The following is a 22,038-nucleotide window of genomic DNA, read 5'->3' as shown; positions in this document are numbered from 1 at the left end:
CCACACCTGTAAATGTCAGTCACACCTAGTGAAATGTTCACCACACCTGTAAATGTCAGTGACACCTGGTGAAATGTTCACCACACCTGTAAATGTCAGTCACACCTGGTGAAATGTTCACCACACCTGTAAATGTCAGTGACACCTGGTGAAATGTTCACCACACCTGTAAATGTCAGTCACACCTGGTGAAATGTTTACCACACCTGTAAATGTCAGTCACACCTGGTGAAATGTTCACCACACCTGTAAATGTCAGTCACACCTGGTGAAATGTTCACCACACCTGTAAATGTCAGTGACACCTGGTGAAATGTTCACCACACCTGTAAATGTCAGTCACACCTGGTGAAATGTTCACCACACCTGTAAATGTCAGTGACACCTGGTGAAATGTTCACCACACCTGTAAATGTCACACCACACCTGTAAATGTCAGTCACACCTGGTGAAACCTTCACCACACCTGTAAATGTCAGTCACACCTCGTGTTGTCAGGTGAAGTGCTGGCCACAGATGGTATTGACCGCAGGTAGTGTTTATGATAACTGTTGTTCCCCAAGACTTGTGTTCACACTGCCTACTGTTTGCCACAGATAGTAATAATGATGTTAATAATGAATATTTGGACGCCCTATCACTGGAGAGCCCAGAGAGTTTACAATTACAATTACACATACATACATTGATGCAGATACACTCCATAACATTCATTTGCCAAAACGCATCACAGTATAAACAGGTCACACACACACACACACACACACACACAGGCATTCATACTGATACAGCCCCATTCCTCTCTCCACCAATCGCAGACACACAGAATGGACAAACTACTCATAACAACTGGAGGGGGGAGATGTGCTCACGTGCCTTGAAGACCAGGCGGGCTGAACAATTCATCACTTTTTGAACGTACTTCTGGGGGTGTTCATGATAACTAGTGTTCACGGCACCTAGTGTTCACAGCACCTAGCGTTCATAATAACTAGCGTTCACAGCACCTAGAGTTCACAGAAACTAGTGTACACAGCACCTACGTTCACAGTAACTAGTGTACACAGCACCTAGCGTTCATAATAACTAGTGTACACAGCTCCTAGTGTGCACAATAACAACCGTTCACAGCACCTAGTGTTCACAATAACAACCGTTCACAGCACCTAGTGTTCACAATAACAACCGTTCACAGCACCTAGCGTTCACGATAAATAGTGTTCACAACACCTAGCGTTCACAATAACTAATGTTCACAACACTTAGCGTTCACAATACCTGGCGTTCATCCCAAATAGCGTTCACAACTCCTAGCGTTCACAATATGTAGTGTTCACAGCACCCAGTGTTCACAGCACCCAGTGTTCACAGCACCAAGCGTTCACAACACCTAGCGTTTACAATACTTAGTGCTCACAGCATCAAGCGTTCACAACACCTAGCGTTCACAATACTTAGTGTTCACAGCATCAAGCGTTCACAATACTTAGTGTTCACAGCACCAAGCGTTCACAACACCTAGCGTTCACAATACATAGTGTTCACAGCACCTAGCGTTCACAATACATAGTGTTCACAGCACCAAGCGTTCACAATACATAGTGCTCACAGCACCAAGCGTTCACAACACCTAGCGTTCACAATACATAGTGCTCACAGCACCAAGCGTTCACAATACATAGTGCTCACAGCACCAAGCGTTCACAATACATAGTGTTCACAGCACCAAGTGTTCACAATACATAGTGCTCACAGCACCAAGCGTTCACAATACATAGTGTTCACAGAACCAAGCGTTCACAACACCTAGCGTTCACAATACTTAGTGCTCACAGCACCAAGCGTTCACAATATCCAGTGTTCACAACACCTAGCGTTCACAATACTTAGCGCTCACAGCACCAAGCGTTCACAATATCCAGTGTTCACAGCACCTAGCGTTCACAATGTCTAGTGTTCACATAGTGTTGACAATATCTAGTGTTCACAGCACCCAGTGTTCACAATAACTAGTGTTCACAGCACCAAGCGTTTACAATAACTAGTGTTCACAGCACCTAGTGTTGACAATATCTAGTGTTCACAGCACCTACTGTTGACAATATCTAGTGTTCACAGCACCTAGTGTTGACAATATCGAGTGTTCACAGCACCTAGTGTTGACAATATCTAGTGTTCACAGCATCTAGCGTACAATATCTAGTGTTCACAGCACCTAGTGTTGACAATAACTAGTGATCACAGCACCTAGCGTTCACAATATCTAGTGTTCACGCATCTAGCGTACAATATCTAGTGTTCACAGCACCTAGTGTTGACAATAACTAGTGATCACAGCACCTAGTGTTGACAATAACTAGTGTTCACAACACCTAGTGTTGACAATATCTAGTGTTCACAGCACCAAACATTCACAATATCTAGTGTTCACAGCACCTAGTGTTGACAATAACTAGTGATCACAGCACCTAGTGTTGACAATAACCAGTGATCACAGCACCTAGTGTTGACAATAACCAGTGTTCACAGCACCTAGTGTTGACAATAACCAGTGTTCACAGCACCTAGTGTTGACAATAACTAGTGATCACAGCACCTAGTGTTGACAATAACCAGTGTTCACAGCACCTAGTGTTGACAATAACTAGTGATCACAGCACCTAGTGTTGACAATAACCAGTGTTCACAGCACCTAGTGTTGACAATAACCAGTGATCACAGCACCTAGTGTTGACAATAACCAGTGATCATAGCACCTAGTGTTGACAATAACCAGTGTTCTTACCAGCCGCAGTGGCGAAGTGCTTTGCGTCGCGGACTGACGGCTGGAAGGACGCGGGTTCGAATCCCAGCGGAGGATATCATTATGACAGGAAGCGTAGAGTACAGCCTTGTCACGCAGTCCCAAACCAAAATGGACCTCCATAGCAACATCGTCATCGTCATCCTCCTCCTCCTTCATCATCATCAATATCAACAAAACAGTCTCAAAGTCTGTGGCCTTTCATGCCCTGCTCTCATGGTGACCTCAGTTTCGATACCCCTCCTCTTCTGTGCATGGGGTGAGTCCTGTCAATGTCTTCGGTGTCGGCAGATTCATGGGGGACTGTTGTTTGAGGGACTTGGTGGCGGTCTCCACTCTGGGAGAGACGCTCACTCTGGCTCCGCGACTAAGCCATTATTGCCGTTAGTAGGGGGCTTAGCAGGTGGTGTCCTAAGTACGTTGAATCAGAACAGGCACAACTGAATACCACCGAAGTGTCTCAGCAGCAGTGCAGGATCTCCTCTAGTGTGTGGCCTCCTGGCGACCTAACATCGATGGTACCCTGCGGACTGCCGACGCTGAAACTGACGGATGAACCCGGGTGTGGCCGTGTATGGGGGAATCTAAATGAGCGGCGTGGGAGCAATGCTACTGAAATGGTGCAGATGAAGGGGCAGCAAAAAAAAAGAAAAAAAAAAGTGGTGTTCAGCACGCCTCGTGTTGAGACGTGTCACAATGTCCAGTGTCCAACACAATATTGTCATAACAGCATTGACGTCACATGTTGTCATAACACTGACGTCATATAGTTCCATCACAACACTGACGTCACACACATTACATATTGTCATGAGAACAATGACGTCACACATTGTCATAACAACTCTCACACATTGTCACACATTGTCATAACTCTAACGCATGGTCATAACAGGCACTAACATCACAATGACGTAACGTCATACATTGTCAAGAAGGCACGGACATTACACATTGTCACGACAGCACTGACGTCACACATTGTCATAACAACTCTGACGTACACATTGACACAACTATGACGTCACAGATTGGTCATAACTCTGACGTCATATGTTATCAAAACAACACCAACATCGCACAGTGTCCTAACAACTGTGACGTACCACACTGTAATAAGAATGACACATTCTCTGACAAGCCTGACGTCACAGATCTTCATAACAATGATGTCAGAAATTTCCAGGCATCGCAGAGTGTCGTAATACTTAAAAAAAAAAATTCTCTTCTTGCAGTGAAGCCAAATGAATGGCGTTGGAAGTGGCCATCTTGCTGTTGCTGACGCTGAGCGTGACGTCACACAGCTCACGTAACGGTGACCTCCTGCAGGCGGCATGTAAGGAGGCATGCCGGGATTGGGAGTCCCTGAGGAAACAGTCAGTGCTGGTGGTGAATGTGAATGCTGTTGTGAAGTCCTGTTGCCGGCCTTGGCTGCTGGGTCATGTCGTTTTACCTTCTCTTTTCCAGTTATGTACTTACTGTTTGGCCCTGTTTAGCAGCTGAGTGACAGGTTTTTTCTTCAGAAAAGAATGTGGAGAGAGTGCCTTTTACCCTTTATATATAATTTTTTTTTTAAATAAGTACGAGACATGAAAGCTTTGGCCTTGTTTACTTATTATTTGTTGTATCCCTTTCTTTCATACCTTGCTTTTGCTTTCATTTTCTTGTCTGTTTGAAAACACTGACATTTCCTTGTTGGCCTGTCAGCCTGTTGCTGTTCGTCCACATTAAAAACAATCACATGTATTTAATGTACTTCTGTGTGTCACTCACACACACACACACACACACACACACATAAATACACAAGCACACACACAGACACACACACACAGGCAGAGAGAGAGGCAGAAGGAAATGGGAAGTGTATCAGCAGAAAACCATTCACCACTACCACAGCTGTGTTCAAGGAAACGCGCGGCGAAGTCCTGGAAAACCTGACAACTTGTGTTCTTTCTCTCCCTGGGGTGAAGGAGGAACCTGGTCACACGTGGTGAGGCGTTGGATGACTGATGCACTGGTGACCAGTGGTCATTGGTGAGGCGTTGGATGACTGATGCACTGGTGACCAGTGGTCATTGGTGAGGCGTTGGATGACTGATGCACTGGTGACCAGTGGTCATTGGTGAGGCGTTGGATGACTGATGCACTGGTGACCAGTGGTCATTGGTGAGGCATTGGACTTCTGATGCACTGGTGACCAGTGGTCATTGGTGAGGCGTTGGACTTCTGATGCACTGGTGACCAGTGGTCATTGGTGAGGCGTTGGACTTCTGATGCACTGGTGACCAGTGGTCATTGGTGAGGCGTTGGACGTCTGATGCACTGGTGACCAGTGGTCATTGGTGAGGCGTTGGACTGATGCACTGGTGACCAGTGGTCATTGGTGAGGTGTTGGACGTTTGGTCCAGTGGTAACGAATGGTCAGTTTGAGGACCCGTTTCGGCATGGTGTCCTGGGAAAAGGCTTTGCTCCCATTTTCCTCATGGATGAATTCCTGACTTCCTTTGTGGAAGGAAGGGCGGAAGGGGGCTGGGCCCCGCCTTGCTGTGCCCAGCCCTGGACACACTGGACGTGAAAGGCGAAGGGAGATTTAAAGGTTTTAACCTTTAACTCCAGAACATGACCTGTCACCTGGCAGCCTGCTGATGTATGAGTTGTTCCCCTCTTGCCTCTGACCTCGCTGGTGCTGGCGGTATGTGCTGGGCCTTTCACGAGAGTATTGAACGTCACTGTCTCGTGGGTAGTCACGACGTTGTCTCCCGGACTGTTCTGTGCGCTGGGCCCCGAAGTGCCCTCGGGACTGTAGTCACTGGATTGCCAGACATCTGTGTTCCTGCTGGATGTTGATAGTGTGTTGGCCTGTACTGGTGGCCAGACCTCTCTGTTCCTGCTGGATGTTGATAGTGTGTTGGCCTGAGGAGAGCACCCCAGAGAGCAGCTCGGATCTCACACAGATAAATATGTTGTGACAACAATACAATGCAATGCAATACAATGCAATACAATACAATACAATACAATTGAATGCAATGCAATGCAATACTTTATTTTTATTTATTTAATATAAATTTTTAAAAAAAGTATTGTATAATATTGTAAAATACGACATTACGAGACGCGACCCAACCCAACAAAACCCACCCAACCCACCCAACGTAACACAACCCAACCCAACAAAACCCACCCAACCCACCCAACGTAACACAACCCAACCCAACAAAACCCACCCAACCCACATGACCCATCTCCTTCCACACTGCAGTGTCCAGCACCTGTCCTGTCCTGTCCCAGGTGTGTCGTCAGGCGGTGCCAGGGTCTGCGACAAGATTGGTTCCCGTGCTTCCTGTCCTGCTGGGAACAGTCGCGGCCCTGTCTAGCCCTGTGCGCGGACAGCTTTTGGAAAAGCTACTCGCCCTGCAGTCGCCAGTGTTTGCGGCGGACAGGAAAGAAGAAGTGGCGATGTCGACACAGATGCGCCGTTCGTGTATTTAAAGTCGCCCGAAAAAAGTTGTGAGTTTTGGTGTGTAAGGGGGTGGATGGGGGGTGGATGGGTGTGTGTGTGGGGGTGGGGTGGGGTGGGGTGGGGGGTGAGGGGGGTGCGTGGGGGTGGGGTAGGGGGTAGGAGGGAGAGGTGTGTGTGGTGGGGAGGGGGGTGAGTGAGGGTGGGGGTGGGGGGCGTGGGGGGAGGAGTGCGAGGTGTGCTGTGTGTGTGTGTGTTGGGAGGGGGTGTGGATGTGTGTTGAGGGTAGTAGGGTGTGTGTGTGTGTGTGTGTGTGTGTGTGCGCGCGCGCGCGCGCGCGCAAGTGCGTGCATTCGAGTGTGCGTGTACATGTGCATGTGCATGCGAGTGAGAACATTTATTTTTGTGAACTTTAATATCGTTAATGTTGACACTTTTTACGTTTTCTTTTTTTTTCAGGGTGATGCCAAGCTTGATGTTGACACTTTTTGTCTTTTTTGCAGGGTGGTGCCAACGATACCCAGAATTGCAGTGACGGTAGACAGACAGGAGACACGCTGAAAGGAACACCTGTGGTTGGATGAATCACCTGTTCTTCATCAGCCTGTCCCCTCCTTCCAGCTCTGTCCTTCACCCCCACCACACACCACATTGACACGAGCTTCACGTGCCGCAGTTTTTTCCTGTCCACCTGTGCATGTCTGTGATGTGTCTGTGCAAACAATGGACAAGTCCCGAGTGACTGACAGTCATCAATAAAATGAGTCATCCTGTGACTCTTGCTTTCATGTCGTGTGTGTAACTGTTCCAGTCTGCTGACTAATCTATTGTATTGTTCGTGTCCTGTCACCTTTATCTCCCTTGTCCCATCTGTATGCGGTAGTCCTTTCCCCTCCCTTATCCTTCTCTCTTGGAAATCGGCACGAGCGCGCACCTCAGACTTCCACTGGTGTTTTGGAAACAACATTTCACGTGTTCTTGATTTTCATCTTAGATATGTCGTTTAGACAATTTTTGCAACTTGCAGGAAAACTAAACTAAAAAGAAACATTTGGATCCATTTGACACACGAAGAGAAAGACTTGAAGAAAACGTGAACTTCCCCACAGAGAAGGGAGATAGGAAAGAGTGACGGGAACAGAAGAAAGGAAGAGAAAACAAGGAAAGAACAGATGAATGAATTAATTAATAAATGAAGGAAGGAAGGAAGGAAAGAACAGATGAATTAATTAATTGATTAAGTAATGAAGGAAGGAAGGAAGGAAAGAAGGAAGGAAGGAAAGAAGGAAAGAATAGATGAATGAATTAAGTAATGAAGGAAGGAAGGAAGGAAGGAGGGGGGAAAGAAGGAAGAAAGGAAAGAAGGAAAGAATAGATGAATGAATTAAGTAATGAAGGAAGGAAGGAAGGAAGGAGGGGGGAAAGAAGGAAGAAAGGAAAGAATAGATGAATGAATTAATTAATAAAGGAAGGAAGGAAGGAATGGATGAAGCAAGGAAGGAAGAAAATCGTTTCAGTACCTTCATTAGAAAAAACCCCACCTTTTCTCAGCAATGCCACAGAGTTTCTCATTCTACAAATTGGTTCGGAATCATCGATTAGTTACTTCAATATTCCAAGAAAGCATGTTGACTCCAAGACCTTCCGCATTGCTTCAGTCATAACACAACCGAATTGCTTTTAATTATGGCATTTGATGCAGAAAACCCCACCCCACTCTCCCTCTTTCTCTGTCTCCACAAATACACAAGACATTTTAGCCAGTCGTCAACAGCTCATGGTGCCATTACACAGCCAATTTTCTGGGTCGTTAAATCGTTGAACAAGTTGCTCAGTTGTGAAAAAAACCAACTCACCCAGTTGTTCGGCGTGATTGTGCCGACCGTTTGCAGGGCTAATGAGCTGGCATCAGAGGGGACACAGCGCTGGCTGCTGCAGGGAAATGTCAGATGGAGAGGATAATAACGACAATCAGTCTGTGGCGGTGTGATGCCCAAGAATGACCCCACCCCCAATTTGACTCCACGGAATTGTTGTGGGGAAGGCCTGACATTACTGCAGAAGGAAAGGAGCTGGCGCCTTGAAATGACTTCACATCTTCTCAAGTTTTATCAAATTAATTAGAATGTACAAGTTAGTGTATTACTGATGAAAAACAAAATGAAACAGGGTGTAGGTATTTGGAGGGCAGTACCCAACACACAACAGATCCAGACTGATTTCATGATGAGTCAATGTTGGCTGCTGTCTCCTCCACTCCAGCGATCATTCACCAACAATACCAGGTTAACTGAACACGAACAGTGTGTGGTTCCACTGGGAGACATTTTGGGACTGTACTTCTGGTCTCAAAATTTCACGGACATGGAATAGAGTGATGAGCCCCAAAATATAACACCCAGAGACATGGAATAGAGTGATGAGCCCCAAAATATAACACCCAGAGACATGGAATAGAGTGATACAGCCCCAAAATATAACACACAGAGACATGGAATAGAGTGATGAGCCCCAAAATATAACACCCAGAGACATGGAATAGAGTGATACAGCCCCAAAATATAACACCCAGAGACATGGAATAGAGTGATACAGCCCCAAAATATAACACACAGAGACATGGAATAGAGTGATGAGCCCCAAAATATAACACCCAGAGACATGGAATAGAGTGATACATCCCCAAAATATAACACACAGAGACATGGAATAGAGTGATGAGCCCCAAAATATAACACCCAGACACATGGAATAGAGTGATACAGCCCCAAAATATAACACCCAGAGACATGGAATAGAGTGATACAGCCCCAAAATATAACACACAGAGACATGGAATAGAGTGATACAGCCCCAAAATATAACACACAGAGACATGGAATAGAGTGATACAGCCCCAAAATATAACACACAGAGACATGGAATAGAGTGATGAGCCCCAAAATATAACACCCAGAGACATGGAATAGAGTGATACAGCCCCAAAATATAACACACAGAGACATGGAATAGAGTGATGTAACCCCAAAATATAACACACAGAGACATGGAATAGAGTGATGTAACCCCAAAATATAACACACAGAGACATGGAATAGAGTGATACAGCCCCAAAATATAACACACAGAGACATGGAATAGAGTGATACAGCCCCAAAATATAACACCCAGAGACATGGAATAGAGTGATACAGCCCCAAAATATAACACCCAGAGACATGGAATAGAGTGATACAGCCCCAAAATATAACACCCAGAGACATGGAATAGAGTGATACAGCCCCAAAATATAACACCCAGAGACATGGAATAGAGTGATGCAGCCCCAAAATATAACACCCAGAGACATGGAATAGAGTGATGCAGCCCCAAAATATAACCCCCACAACAGTTTTCTTCGTTTAAAAGTAAGCAAGTTACAGCACACATTTTTGGAAAACATTCCAAGTGAATAAAGGGAGTGCAATCTATATTAGGCGTGGGGTGCAGTGTAAACAACAACAGACCAAAGCCAGCTCCCTGACTGAACTCCGAGGGGAGTGTTTCAGTGACGAATCCAGTGAAGTGAAAACGCTGTGCTGGTGACGTCATCAAAGGGGCGGGCAGCGGGTGAACCAACAGTGTGTCCTCAGTCTCCCCACAGTCTCCTTCAGTCTCAGACCAGAACGGGAGGGGCGACGTATCGTGTTGCAGACATTCCAAACATTCCTTTCAAAGTGTAAACGGTGAGTTGATGGCTTTTGTTCTGATCAGCGTGGCGAAAAATGTACTGTTGTGTTCTGTTACTGTTCTGATCAGCGTGGCGAAAAACGTACAGTTGTGTTCTGTTACTGTTCTGATCAGCGTGGCGAAAAATGTACTGTTGTGTTCTGTTACTGTTCTGATCAGCGTGGCGAAAAACGTACTGTTGTGTTCTGTTACTGTTCTGATCAGCGTGGCGAAAAACGTAGTTGTCAAAAAACGTACTGTTGTGTTCACATGTAGGTTTACAAGTAAGAGTACGTATACATGTATGTTTACGTATGTACACACACACACACACACACACACACACACACATTTATTTTTCGGTACACAAACACCTCCAACCACCCATGGAAGTCACGAGCGGCCTTGTCTTTCTCCAGTCTTTTGTCAGGAAGGATCAGAAAGATCCTGGTCCCCTTTGAAGGAAGCCGCACGTTGGTGGTTTGAAGAGGATTCCACTATTTCTGTGATTGATACTGGTTCCCCTTTTCCTTTCATCTTTGACTTGTGGTTGCTTCCTCGCTCTGTCACTGGCTGTTTGGGTTTGGTTTTAATGGCTTTAACGGCGCTATTTTTCTTGTAACCCGTGTAAGTGTGCAGAAACATTTGCAGTTTTCTAAGCGACTCCGTGTTGATTGAGAAAACCGCATTACTTATTGTTTCTGACATCAGTCAAGGCTTTATCACGGTTCAGTTTTTGATCAGACTCTGGTCTGATTTTGAACAAACTGACTTTTTGTGTTCATCAGTTACAATTTTTTTTAAGGGGAAAAAAAGGTTTGTATCTTTGTTGTTTTTCCTCAGAGAAGATGAGGACCGACCTGCTGTGGCTGGCGATTGGAGTGTGCCTCACACAGGCGCTGCCCTCCGATATCAAACAACACGAACAGGAAGTGGAACAACTGGAAGCGGAACAACAGGATGTGGAGCAACCGGAAGTAGAACGTGGACTGCGGTGTGGACTGGCTTGCATCGAATACAAAAGGTAAGACACCTCTTCTGCGGTCGTGGGCTGCAGATTTCACGTGTACGCACGAGTAGGCTTTCACGTGTTTGACCGTTTCTACCCCGTCATACTGGAAGCCATACTCCATTTGGGTGATGTGCATGCTTGGTATGTTCTTGTTGACGAAACCCAGCAGACACTGATATGGATCACAAGATGTTTAACGTGCATAATCTGCATGAGTACTAGTCCCGATCAGGATCTACCAGGTCCTCACATATGTTGACCTTGTAGTCCGCAAATAATATCCAGCTTCACCCAACAGGCCCTGTAAACCCAGAAACCTCGGACTGAAATTCCAACGCTTTTTCTAAACGACCTTTGCACCCGTTAGACACAGTATACATATATAAATAAATAAATAAATAAATAAATAAATACATAAATAACGTTTCTTGCCTTTGCTATAAAAGCATACTGTATATTTGTTGCCTTCAGCAGCCACTACGATAACGACAACAACAACAATACCAGCAGAAAAAGCAACCAAAAGGAAAGCATCATGCAGTTTGCTACAATGAAGACAGCTATTGAAGTGAACAGTTTGCTACAATGAAGACAGCTATTGAAGTGAACAGTTTGCTACAAAGAAGACAGCTATTGAAGTGAACACTTTGCTACAGTTAAGACAGCTATTGAAGTGAACAGTTTGCTACAATGAAGACAGCTATTGAAGTGAACAGTTTGCTACAATAAAGACAGCTATTGAAGTGAACAGTTTGCTACAATGAAGACAGCTATTGAAGTGAACAGTTTGCTACAATAAAGACAGCTATTGAAGTGAAAAGTTTGCTACAATGAAGACAGCTATTGAAGTGAACAGTTTGCTACAGTTAAGACAGCTATTGAAGTGAACAGTTTGCTACAAAGAAGACAGCTATTGAAGTGAACAGTTTGCTACAATGAAGACAGCTATTGAAGTGAACAGTTTGCTACAGTTAAGACAGCTATTGAAGTGAACAGTTTGCTACAATGAAGACAGCTATTGAAGTGAACAGTTTGCTACAGTTAAGACAGCTATTGAAGTGAACAGTTTGCTACAAAGAAGACAGCTATTGAAGTGAACACTTTGCTACAGTTAAGACAGCTATTGAAGTGAACAGTTTGCTACAATGAAGACAGCTATTGAAGTGAACAGTTTGCTACAAAGAAGACAGCTATTGAAGTGAACACTTTGCTACAATGAAGACAGCTATTGAAGTGAACAGTTTGCTACAATGAAGACAGCTATTGAAGTGAACAGTTTGCTACAGTTAAGACAGCTATTGAAGTGAACAGTTTGCTACAAAGAAGACAGCTATTGAAGTGAACAGTTTGCTACAATGAAGACAGCTATTGAAGTGAACAGTTTGCTACAGTTAAGACAGCTATTGAAGTGAACAGTTTGCTACAATGAAGACAGCTATTGAAGTGAACAGTTTGCTACAGTTAAGACAGCTATTGAAGTGAACAGTTTGCTACAAAGAAGACAGCTATTGAAGTGAACAGTTTGCTACAGTTAAGACAGCTATTGAAGTGAACAGTTTGCTACAATAAAGACAGCTATTGAAGTGAACAGTTTGCTACAAAGAAGACAGCTATTGAAGTGAACACTTTGCTACAGTTAAGACAGCTATTGAAGCGAACAGTTTGCTACAATGAAGACAGCTATTGAAGTGAACAGTTTGCTACAATGAAGACAGCTATTGAAGTGAACAGTTTGCTACAATAAAGACAGCTATTGAAGTGAACAGTTTGCTACAATGAAGACAGCTATTGAAGTGAACAGTTTGCTACAATAAAGACAGCTATTGAAGTGAAAAGTTTGCTACAATGAAGACAGCTATTGAAGTGAACAGTTTGCTACATACAATGAAGACAGCTATTGAAGTGAACAGTTTGCTACAAAGAAGACAGCTATTGAAGTGAACAGTTTGCTACAATGAAGACAGCTATTGAAGTGAACAGTTTGCTACAAAGAAGACAGCCATTGAAGTGAACAGTTTGCTACAATGAAGACAGCTATTGAAGTGAACAGTTTGCTACAATGAAGACAGCTATTGAAGTGAACAGTTTGCTACAATGAAGACAGCTATTGAAGTGAACAGTTTGCTACAATGAAGACAGCTATTGAAGTGAACAGTTTGTTACAAAGAAGACAGCTATTGAAGTGAACCTGGCGCTGAACGTGTTTGTAATTGTTGTTATTGTTATCCCGCACAAACACGGTACATGTTTATTGTTGTTATTGTTGTCCGACACAGACACGGGTACGTGTGTTTGTTGTTGTTGTTGTCCGGCACAGACACGGGTACGTGTGTTTGTTGTTGTTGTTGTCCGGCACAGACACGGGTACGTGTGTTTGTTGTTGTTGTTGTCCGGCACAGACACGGGTACGTGTGTTTGTTGTTGTTGTTGTCCGGCACAGACACGGGTACGTGTGCTCCCTGCAGGCCGGGTGTTTTGATGTGGAGGAGGAGGCCTTCCAGCCGTGTTTCCAGCTCTGCATGACCAGCTTCCACCAGTGTCAGGCAGTGTGCCGCCTCAACTTCCACACCCTCAACGGTCAGTGCCTTCCTGCCTTCACCACTCTCTTCCACACCCTCAACGGTCACTGCCTTCACCACTCTCTTCCACACCCTCAACGGTCACTGCCTTCATCACTCTCTCTTCCACACCCTCAACGGTCACTGCCTTCACCACTCTCTTCCACACCCTCAACGGTCACTGCCTTCACCACTCTCTCTCTCTTCCACACCCTCAACGGTCACTGCCTTCACCACTCTCTTCCACACCCTCAACGGTCACTGCCTTCATCACTCTCTCTCTTCCACACCCTCAACGGTCACTGCCTTCACCACTCTCTTTCTTCCACACCCTCAACGGTCACTGCCTTCACCACTCTCTTCCACACCCTCAACGGTCACTGCCTTCACCACTCTCTTTCTTCCACACCCTCAACGGTCACTGCCTTCACCACTCTCTTTCTTCCACACCCTCAACGGTCACTGCCTTCACCACTCTCTTTCTTCCACACCCTCAACAGTCACTGCCTTCACCACTCTCTCTCTCTTCCACACCCTCAACGGTCACTGCCTTCACCACTCTCTTTCTTCCACACCCTCAGCGGTCACTGCCTTCACCACTCTCTCTCTCTTCCACACCCTCAACGGTCACTGCCTTCACCACTCTCTCTCTTCCACACCCTCAACAGTCACTGCCTTCACCACTCTCTCTCTCTTCCACACCCTCAACAGTCACTGCCTTCCTGCCTTCACCACTCTCTCTCTCTTCCACACCCTCAACAGTCACTGCCTTCACCACTCTCTCTCTCTTCCACACCCTCAACGGTCACTGCCTTCACCACTCTCTCTCTCTTCCACACCCTCAACGGTCACTGCCTTCATCACTCTCTTTCTTCCACACCCTCAGCGGTCACTGCCTTCATCACTCTCTCTCTTCCACACCCTCAACAGTCACTGCCTTCCTGCCTTCACCACTCTCTCTCTCTTCCACACCCTCAACGGTCACTGCCTTCACCACTCTCTCTCTCTTCCACACCCTCAACGGTCACTGCCTTCATCACTCTCTCTCTTCCACACCCTCAACGGTCACTGCCTTCATCACTCTCTCTCTTCCACACCCTCAACGGTCACTGCCTTCATCACTCTCTTTCTTCCACACCCTCAACGGTCACTGCCTTCACCACTCTCTCTTTCTTCCACACCCTCAACGGTCACTGCCTTCACCACTCTCTTCCACACCCTCAACGGTCACTGCCTTCACCACTCTCTTCCACACCCTCAACGGTCACTGCCTTCACCACTCTCTCTCTCTTCCACACCCTCAACGGTCACTGCCTTCCTGCCTTCACCACTCTCTCTCTCTTCCACACCCTCAATGGTCACTGCCTTCACCACTCTTTCTCTCTTCCACACCCTCAACGGTCACTGCCTTCACCACTCTCTCTCTCTTCCACACCCTCAACGGTCACTGCCTTCACCACTCTCTCTCTCTTCCACACCCTCAACGGTCACTGCCTTCACCACTCTCTCTCTTCCACACCCTCAACGGTCACTGCCTTCACCACTCTCTCTTTCTTCCACACCCTCAACGGTCACTGCCTTCCTGCCTTCATCACTCTCTCTCTCTTCCACACCCTCAACGGTCACTGCCTTCACCACTCTCTTCCACACCCTCAACGGTCACTGCCTTCACCACTCTCTCTCTCTTCCACACCCTCAACGGTCACTGCCTTCACCACTCTCTTCCACACCCTCAACAGTCACTGCCTTCATCACTCTCTCTCTTCCACACCCTCAACAGTCACTGCCTTCACCACTCTCTTCCACACCCTCAACGGTCACTGCCTTCACCACTCTCTCTTTCTTCCACACCCTCAACAGTCACTGCCTTCACCACTCTCTCTCTCTTCCACACGCTCAACGGTCACTGCCTTCACCACTCTCTCTTTCTTCCACACCCTCAACGGTCACTGCCTTCACCACTCTCTCTTTCTTCCACACCCTCAACGGTCACTGCCTTCACCACTCTCTCTCTTCCACACCCTCAACAGTCACTGCCTTCCTGCCTTCATCACTCTCTCTCTTCCACACCCTCAACAGTCACTGCCTTGCTGCCTTCACCACTCTCTCTTTCTTCCACACCCTCAACAGTCACTGCCTTCACCACTCTCTCTCTCTTCCACACCCTCAACGGTCACTGCCTTCACCACTCTCTCTTTCTTCCACACCCTCAACTCATTCCCGTTCTACATCCATTATTGGGACACCCGTAGTGTGAGACAATACAACCTACATTGCAGTGAATCAATCTGTGCAGTCGAACTTCAACGTGTGGTGTGTTTCAGACAGTGTGTGTGGTGTGCTTCAGACACTGTGTGGTGCTTCAGACACTGTGGTGTGTTTCAGACACTGTGTGGTGTGTTTCAGACACTGTGTAGTGTTTCAGACAGGTGTGTGTGGTGTATTTCAGACAGTGTGTGGTGTGTTTCAGACACTGTGGTGTGTTTCAGACAGTGTGTGGTGTTTCAGACAGTGTGTGGTGTTTCAGACAGGTGTGTGGTGTGTTTCAGACAGGTTTGCGGTGTGTTTCAGACAGTGTGGTGTTTCAGACAGGTGTGTGGTGTGTTTCAGACAGGTGTGTGGTGTGTTTCAGACAGTGTGGTGTTTCAGACAGGTGTGCGGTGTGTTTCAGACAGTGTGGTGTTTCAGACAGTGTGTGGTGTGTTTTAGACGATATGTGGTCTGTTTGAGACAGGTGTGTGGTGTGTTTCAGACACAGTGTGGTGTGTTTCAGACAGGTATGTGGTGTGTTTCAGACAGGTGTGTGGCGTGCTTCAGACACTGTGTAGTGTTTCAGACAGGTGTGTGTGGTGTATTTCAGACAGTGTGTGGTGTGTTTCAGACACTGTGGTGTATTTCAGACACTGTGTAGTGTTTCAGACAGGTGTGTGTGGTGTGTTTCAGACAGTGTGTGGTGTGTTTCAGACACTGTGGTGTGTTTCATACATATGTGTAGTGTGTTTCAGACACATGTGGTGTGTTTCAGACAGGTTGCATGGTGTGTTTCAGACAAGTTTGTGGTGTGTTTCAGACAGGTGTGTGGTGTGTTTCAGACAGGTTTGTGGTGTGTTTCAGACAGGTGTGTGGTGTGTTTCAGACAGGTTTGTGGTGTGTTTCAGACAGTGTGGTTGATTCAGACAGGTGTGTGGTGTGTTTTCAGACAGTTTCAGACAGTGTGTGGTGTGTTTCAGACTGTGTGGTGTTTCAGACAATGTGTGGTGTGTTTCAGACACTGTGTGGTGTATTTCAGACAGGTGTGTGGTGTGTTTCAGACACTGTGGTGTGTTTCAGACACTGTGGTGTTTCAGACACTGTGGGGGCGTTTCAGACAGTGTGTAGTGTGTTTCAGACAGGTGTGTAGTGTGTTTCAGACAGTGTGTGGTGTGTTTCAGACAGTGTGTAGTGTGTTTCAGACAGTGTGTGGTGTGTTTTAGACGATATGTGGTGTGTTTGAGACAGGTGTGTGGTGTGTTTCAGACACAGTGTGGTGTGTTTCAGAAAGGTATGTGGTGTGTTTCAGACAGGTGTGTGGTGTGTTTCAGACAGGTGTGTGGTGTGTTTCAGACACAGTGTGGTGTGTTTCAGACAGGTGTGTGGTGTGTTTCAGACACAGTGTGGTGTGTTTCAGACAGGTGTGTGGTGTGTTTCAGACAGTGTGGTGTGTTTCAGACAATTTGGTGTGTTTCAGACAGGTGTGTGGTGTGTTTCAGACGATATGTGGTGTGTTTCAGACGATATGTGGTGTGTTTCAGACAGGTATGTGGTGTGTTTCAGACAGGTATGTGGTGTGTTTCAGACAGGTGCGTGGTGTGTTTCAGACGATATGTGGTGTGTTTCAGACGATATGTGGTGTGTTTCAGACACAGTGTGGTGTGTTTCAGACGATATGTGGTGTGTTTCAGACACTGTGTGGTGTGTTTCAGACACAGTGTGGTGTGTTTCAGACAGGTGTGTGGTGTGTTTCAGACAGTGTGGTGTGTTTCAGACACTGTGTGGTGTGTTTCAGACAGTGTGTGGTGTGTTTCAGACACGTGTGTCGGGGCGTGTAACCACACCTCCATCATGGCTGTGGACTGTGGCGATGACTGTCTTCGGGGAGAACTCCACACCTTGTTTTCTGCACAGTGAGTTGTCTGCACACTGTGTCCACACACACACACACACACGTTGTATGCTGTCCATCACTCTACTCAGTTTTGTGTGCTTTATCTTCAGTTTAACGTCTATTCACTTTTAGTGTTTTTAGACGGAAAGGAGTAAAGAAGTGGATAAAGGAAAGGGAATGCATGTGAATATTAGTGTAAAAAAGTATTCATGTTATGTATCAGAGGAAAAGTATATTATAAGAAAATGGTCTTAAGAGACTGTGGTGTGTATTGAATGAGGTGTCATGGGAAGGAGAATATGAAAATGCATATCAACAAGTATTAACCTACAACAATGTAAATATAACTAACAACATTAATTATTACGCATCAAAGGAGGATACCAACTGGACTGGAGTTTAAAATTTCCGAAAACATTCTAAGCAATGAATAATCATTCAAAATCTTTTCAGTGGCTAATGAAATATTGGAAGAAAAGTCATCAGCTGCATCTTCAGGAATTAACTGTCTTATGCTCGGACAATGAATGAGTAGATGACTTACAGTTATTTGCTTACCGCATATACATTTTATGTTTTTAGAAAATTTTGTACGAAAGGCATTAAAACGAATTCTATACATTAGACTTGTAATTTGTCTTGAATGTGCTGCTGGTGTCAAATTTAGAAAATGTTTGGGATTAGCTGCATTCTTTGTGTTTACACAATATTGGTAATATTGATTATTTCAATCTATTAGTGATTTCTTAAATCGATTTCTAGACACATTTTCTATACAACTAATGAATTCATGTAGATCTAACTGGATGTCAAGTTGTATTGCACCTTCGAAATTACGTGCTGCTCTTCTAGCTGCTTGGTCTACCCACTCATTTGAAGATATTCCACAGTGCGAAGGTACCCAACAGAAAGTTATTTTAATGCCCTGTTTTGTCAATTGGTGAGTAATATGTTTTATTTCCATTGTCATCTCAATTCGCTTCTTTGAATTTGGAGATTCTATAGCTTGTAATACTGACTTCGAGTCCACACATAATAGAATTTCATTGACAGTTTTCGGAATGTCTGAAATATAATTTAAGGCCATAAGTACGGCTATAAGTTCAGCTGTGAAAATGGAATATTGTCTACCAATATAGTATAATTTTTCTATTCTATTGTGTGTGTGTGTGTGTGTGTGTGTGTGTGTGTGTGTGTGTGTGTGTGTGTGTGTGTGTGTTTACAGAGACATCGACTTATCGTCGGAAGAAGAAGATTTGATGGATGACGACGATGAAATGTTTGACGACGTGTTTGACGAAGAAGAAAATCCCGAATGAAGTTGAACAATAACAAGCGGTGGGCCCCATTCCTGTGTACAGTTTGACAGCTCCTTGTTGTCCAACGTTGTGATTTACCTCCCCTCAACAACATTTTAGCTTCTGGACATTTCTGTACATGATGTTGGGTGTTTCTGTTTTGGGGGGTAAGGTTGGGGAAGAGTTAGCTTATGATTAAGGGAGGTAGGGTTGGGGAAGAGTTAGCTTATGATTAAGGGAGGTAGGGTTGGGGAAGAGTTAGCTTATGATTAAGGGTATTTTCGTTAATGTCTACTCCTGAAGACATTTCATTCATTTTGCTAACGTATTGTCTTTTTTGCCTTTTTTGGTTTTTGCTGCGTTGTAATTTTTGCAGCCTATTCTGTGTATACTTTTGTTCTGCTGCAAATGGTTGCTGTACATTGCATGAAAATATTGTACTGCAGCTGAAGAAATAATACATTGCCTGAAAATATTATACTGCAGCTGAAGAAATAATACATTGCCTGAAAATATTGTACTGCTGTTATAGAAATGGTACATTGCCTGAAAATATTATACTGCTGTTATAGAAATGGTACATTGCCTGAAAATATTATACTGCGGCTGTAGAAATGGTACATTGCCTGAAAATACTATACTGCAGTTGTAGAAATGGTACATTGCCTGAAAATACTATACTGCAGTCGTAGAAATGGTACATTGCCTGAAAATACTATACTGCAGTTGTAGAAATGGTACATTGCCTGAAAATACTATACTGCAGTCGTAGAAATGGTACATTGCCTGAAAATATTATACTGCAGCTGTAGAAATATATTATACTGCATCTGAAAAAATAATACATTTCAATCCGTTAATGAATCTTTTACTCGACGTGTGTTCACGTCCTGTCCATAGTACACGGTCACAAAGCACATATGAAGTGGAAATGAATTGACGATCACACATCATTTTTAGCGATGAAAAGAGAGTATACCTGGACGAATTAAAGAACTATACCTTAGATCGTAACACTCGTTGCGTAAAAAGTATAAACGGACGGTTTATTTGCAATGCGTGTCACACGCTTGTTATTCTTAAGGAGTGTATTTAGTACCAGAAAATGGACTTAATACCGAAAAATTGTTTCTTAGAATGCATGGAAAACATTTTTTACGGGCACATATAACGTTTGGTTGATATTTGGTTGAACGCACTGTCACGGCTCGTGGCATTCATTTGTGCGCGTGTTCGTGTGTTTGTCTCCCTTCCCCTCCTCTCCCCTCCTTTCCCTCTCCCCTCTCCCTTCCCCTCCTCTCCCTTTCCCCTCTCCCTTCCTCCCTCCTTCTCTCTCCCCCTTTTTGCTCTATCCTTCTCTTGTGTGCTCAGTTCTGTTCCGAACTGAAGCACGTGAATCTGTTGTGATGTGTCTGTCATGTCCGTATTCCTTCTCATTTTGATCTCTTGAGATGAGTTCGGAGTTAACGTCGTTTTGAAGGAAGGGTCTTGCTTTGCCTTTGGTGCCGAGCTTTGGAAGGAGAAGGGTCGCCGAGCCAGCAAGCGAGCTGTTGGGTGCCCTCTTGGACAGTCATGGGGTTCGATTCTTGTGTGACCCCCTTCTGCCTCTGTGTGGATCTGTGTTCTGTGTTCTCTCCTGGGCCAGTGGTGTGCCTGATTCCTGGTGACAGGTGAGGGGGGAGTTGTATAGTTAGTTTGTCCTCGTGGTGTTAGTGTCGTAACTTGTGACATTTGTTGGCATTTTGGGATTGTTTTAACGGAAATCTTTTAAATTAATAGTCTTTTATTTCTAGATATTTTGGGGGGGAATTAATAAGGTTGTGTTAAGTGTGTTATTTTGACATGTATTCAGCTAGAGTTATTGTCTCAAACTTATTTTCTTTACAATGAAAACTGTATAGATTTTCCAAAACATTTTTTTTATCGTGATACAGAGATTTAACATTGCCTAATTGGGTTTTGTTTCTGGAGAAACTAGTAAGGTAAATATTGACTGCCATGTAGGGTTACTTGTAATGGCTCTTTCAGTTTGTGTGTGGCGTAACGCTTTATTGGAGAAACCATAACAGTTCATGTATATTTGGCATTGGTAGTTTTTGGTGTGGAAACGACTGCATCAATATCCACTTACTCGCCTACTTAGCGTAATGTGTATTGCTTAAGGAAAGGGAGGGGGAGGGGTACTCTTTCATAATGTGTTAGAGCATAGTCTACAGAGACATGGGAGTCTTGTTACAGATTTGTTCCCTGTGACTTATTCCTGTGGGTTCCCCCTGACTGCCACCCAGACGGGTCTCCAGGATTCGCCTTTTCAGTGGTCATCATTCCCCTTCATCCCTGTCCGTTCCAAACCCCCTCACTCCCACTCCTTTCCCCAACATATTTCCAACGTCCTCACCCACAGTCCCTCATCCCGTTCACCCTCTCCGATTGTTCAGGCATGTGACTAAAGCCAGTTCAGCGACACTGGTCTTCAACGGACGAACTTGATTTAGGTTCAAGTGAAATGACTTTTTTTTTCGCGTAGATCTGAGCTGCCGTTACTAGGGCTTACTGTGTCGTGGTCATGCTGATATGGTGTAACCAAAGAGTGTTGCTGTAGTTAAGTGTTTAAATTTCTGCGTCTGGACCAGGATATTCAAAGTACACAACAGTAAAGAATTGAGCTGAATTATCCATGTCTGTGTTTTGTGTTGTCGGGGTGTTAGTTAGTGTGGGAAGGTGCGGGGGTTCATGAGCAACCCCTTATGGGTTGTGACACACATTCAGTCCCAGTCAGTGTTTTAAATACGTATGTGCCTTGGTCCTGAACTGTATCATTCAAGGTTTGAAATGTTAAAGTGCATCGAGCTTCAAGAACATGCGCCATAGCAAGATGTCTTAATAGATAAATAAATAAATAAATAAATGTCCCATAGCCTTTTGCGGCTACGGAACAGTGAAGTCATAGACTGTCTAGTGCTGGAAGACAGGTACAATCAGTGAAGTCATAGACTGTGTCTAGTGCTGGAAGACAGGTCCAATCAGTGAAGTCATAGACTGTGTCTAGTGC

General features: G+C 44.9%; 2 protein-coding genes across 5 annotated transcripts in view; both read left to right on the top strand.

Annotated features, from left to right (window-relative positions):
* LOC143292353 (uncharacterized) overlaps positions 1-7,054 on the top strand; it is a 10,101-nt gene extending 3,047 nt beyond the window's left edge. The window contains exons 2-4 of the mRNA XM_076602546.1: positions 4,039-4,179; positions 6,098-6,316; positions 6,770-7,054. Coding sequence (XP_076458661.1) covers positions 4,052-4,179; positions 6,098-6,316; positions 6,770-6,827 — 405 coding nt within the window. The 5' untranslated portion in view covers positions 4,039-4,051 and the 3' untranslated portion in view covers positions 6,828-7,054. The remainder of the gene's footprint in view (positions 1-4,038; positions 4,180-6,097; positions 6,317-6,769) is intronic.
* Positions 7,055-9,769: 2,715 nt separating this feature from the next.
* On the top strand, positions 9,770-21,662 carry LOC143292351 (uncharacterized). 4 transcript variants are annotated; one of them, XR_013056642.1, is made up of 6 exons: positions 9,785-9,991; positions 10,818-10,998; positions 13,427-13,563; positions 17,611-17,707; positions 18,914-19,190; positions 19,228-21,662. XR_013056642.1 is itself a non-coding variant. In XM_076602544.1 (5 exons), the coding sequence occupies exons 2-5, from the start codon at positions 10,823-10,825 to the stop codon at positions 19,005-19,007; spliced, it is 504 nt and encodes a 167-aa protein (XP_076458659.1). In that variant the 5' UTR covers positions 9,770-9,991; the 3' UTR covers positions 19,008-21,662. The 4 variants fall into 4 exon arrangements, 3 of the variants coding, with proteins under 3 accessions (XP_076458659.1, XP_076458657.1, XP_076458658.1); XM_076602544.1 differs by having other exon boundaries at positions 9,770-9,991; positions 10,823-10,998; positions 18,914-21,662; XM_076602542.1 differs by having other exon boundaries at positions 18,914-21,662.
* Positions 21,663-22,038: the final 376 nt, after the last annotated feature.

Source organism: Babylonia areolata, chromosome 18, assembly GCF_041734735.1.
Source record: "Babylonia areolata isolate BAREFJ2019XMU chromosome 18, ASM4173473v1, whole genome shotgun sequence".
In the NCBI taxonomy this organism is placed as follows: Eukaryota; Metazoa; Mollusca; class Gastropoda; order Neogastropoda; family Buccinidae; genus Babylonia; species Babylonia areolata.
The sequence above is the reverse complement of the archived record's forward strand: the minus strand, read 5'-3'. Positions and strand labels throughout refer to the sequence as shown.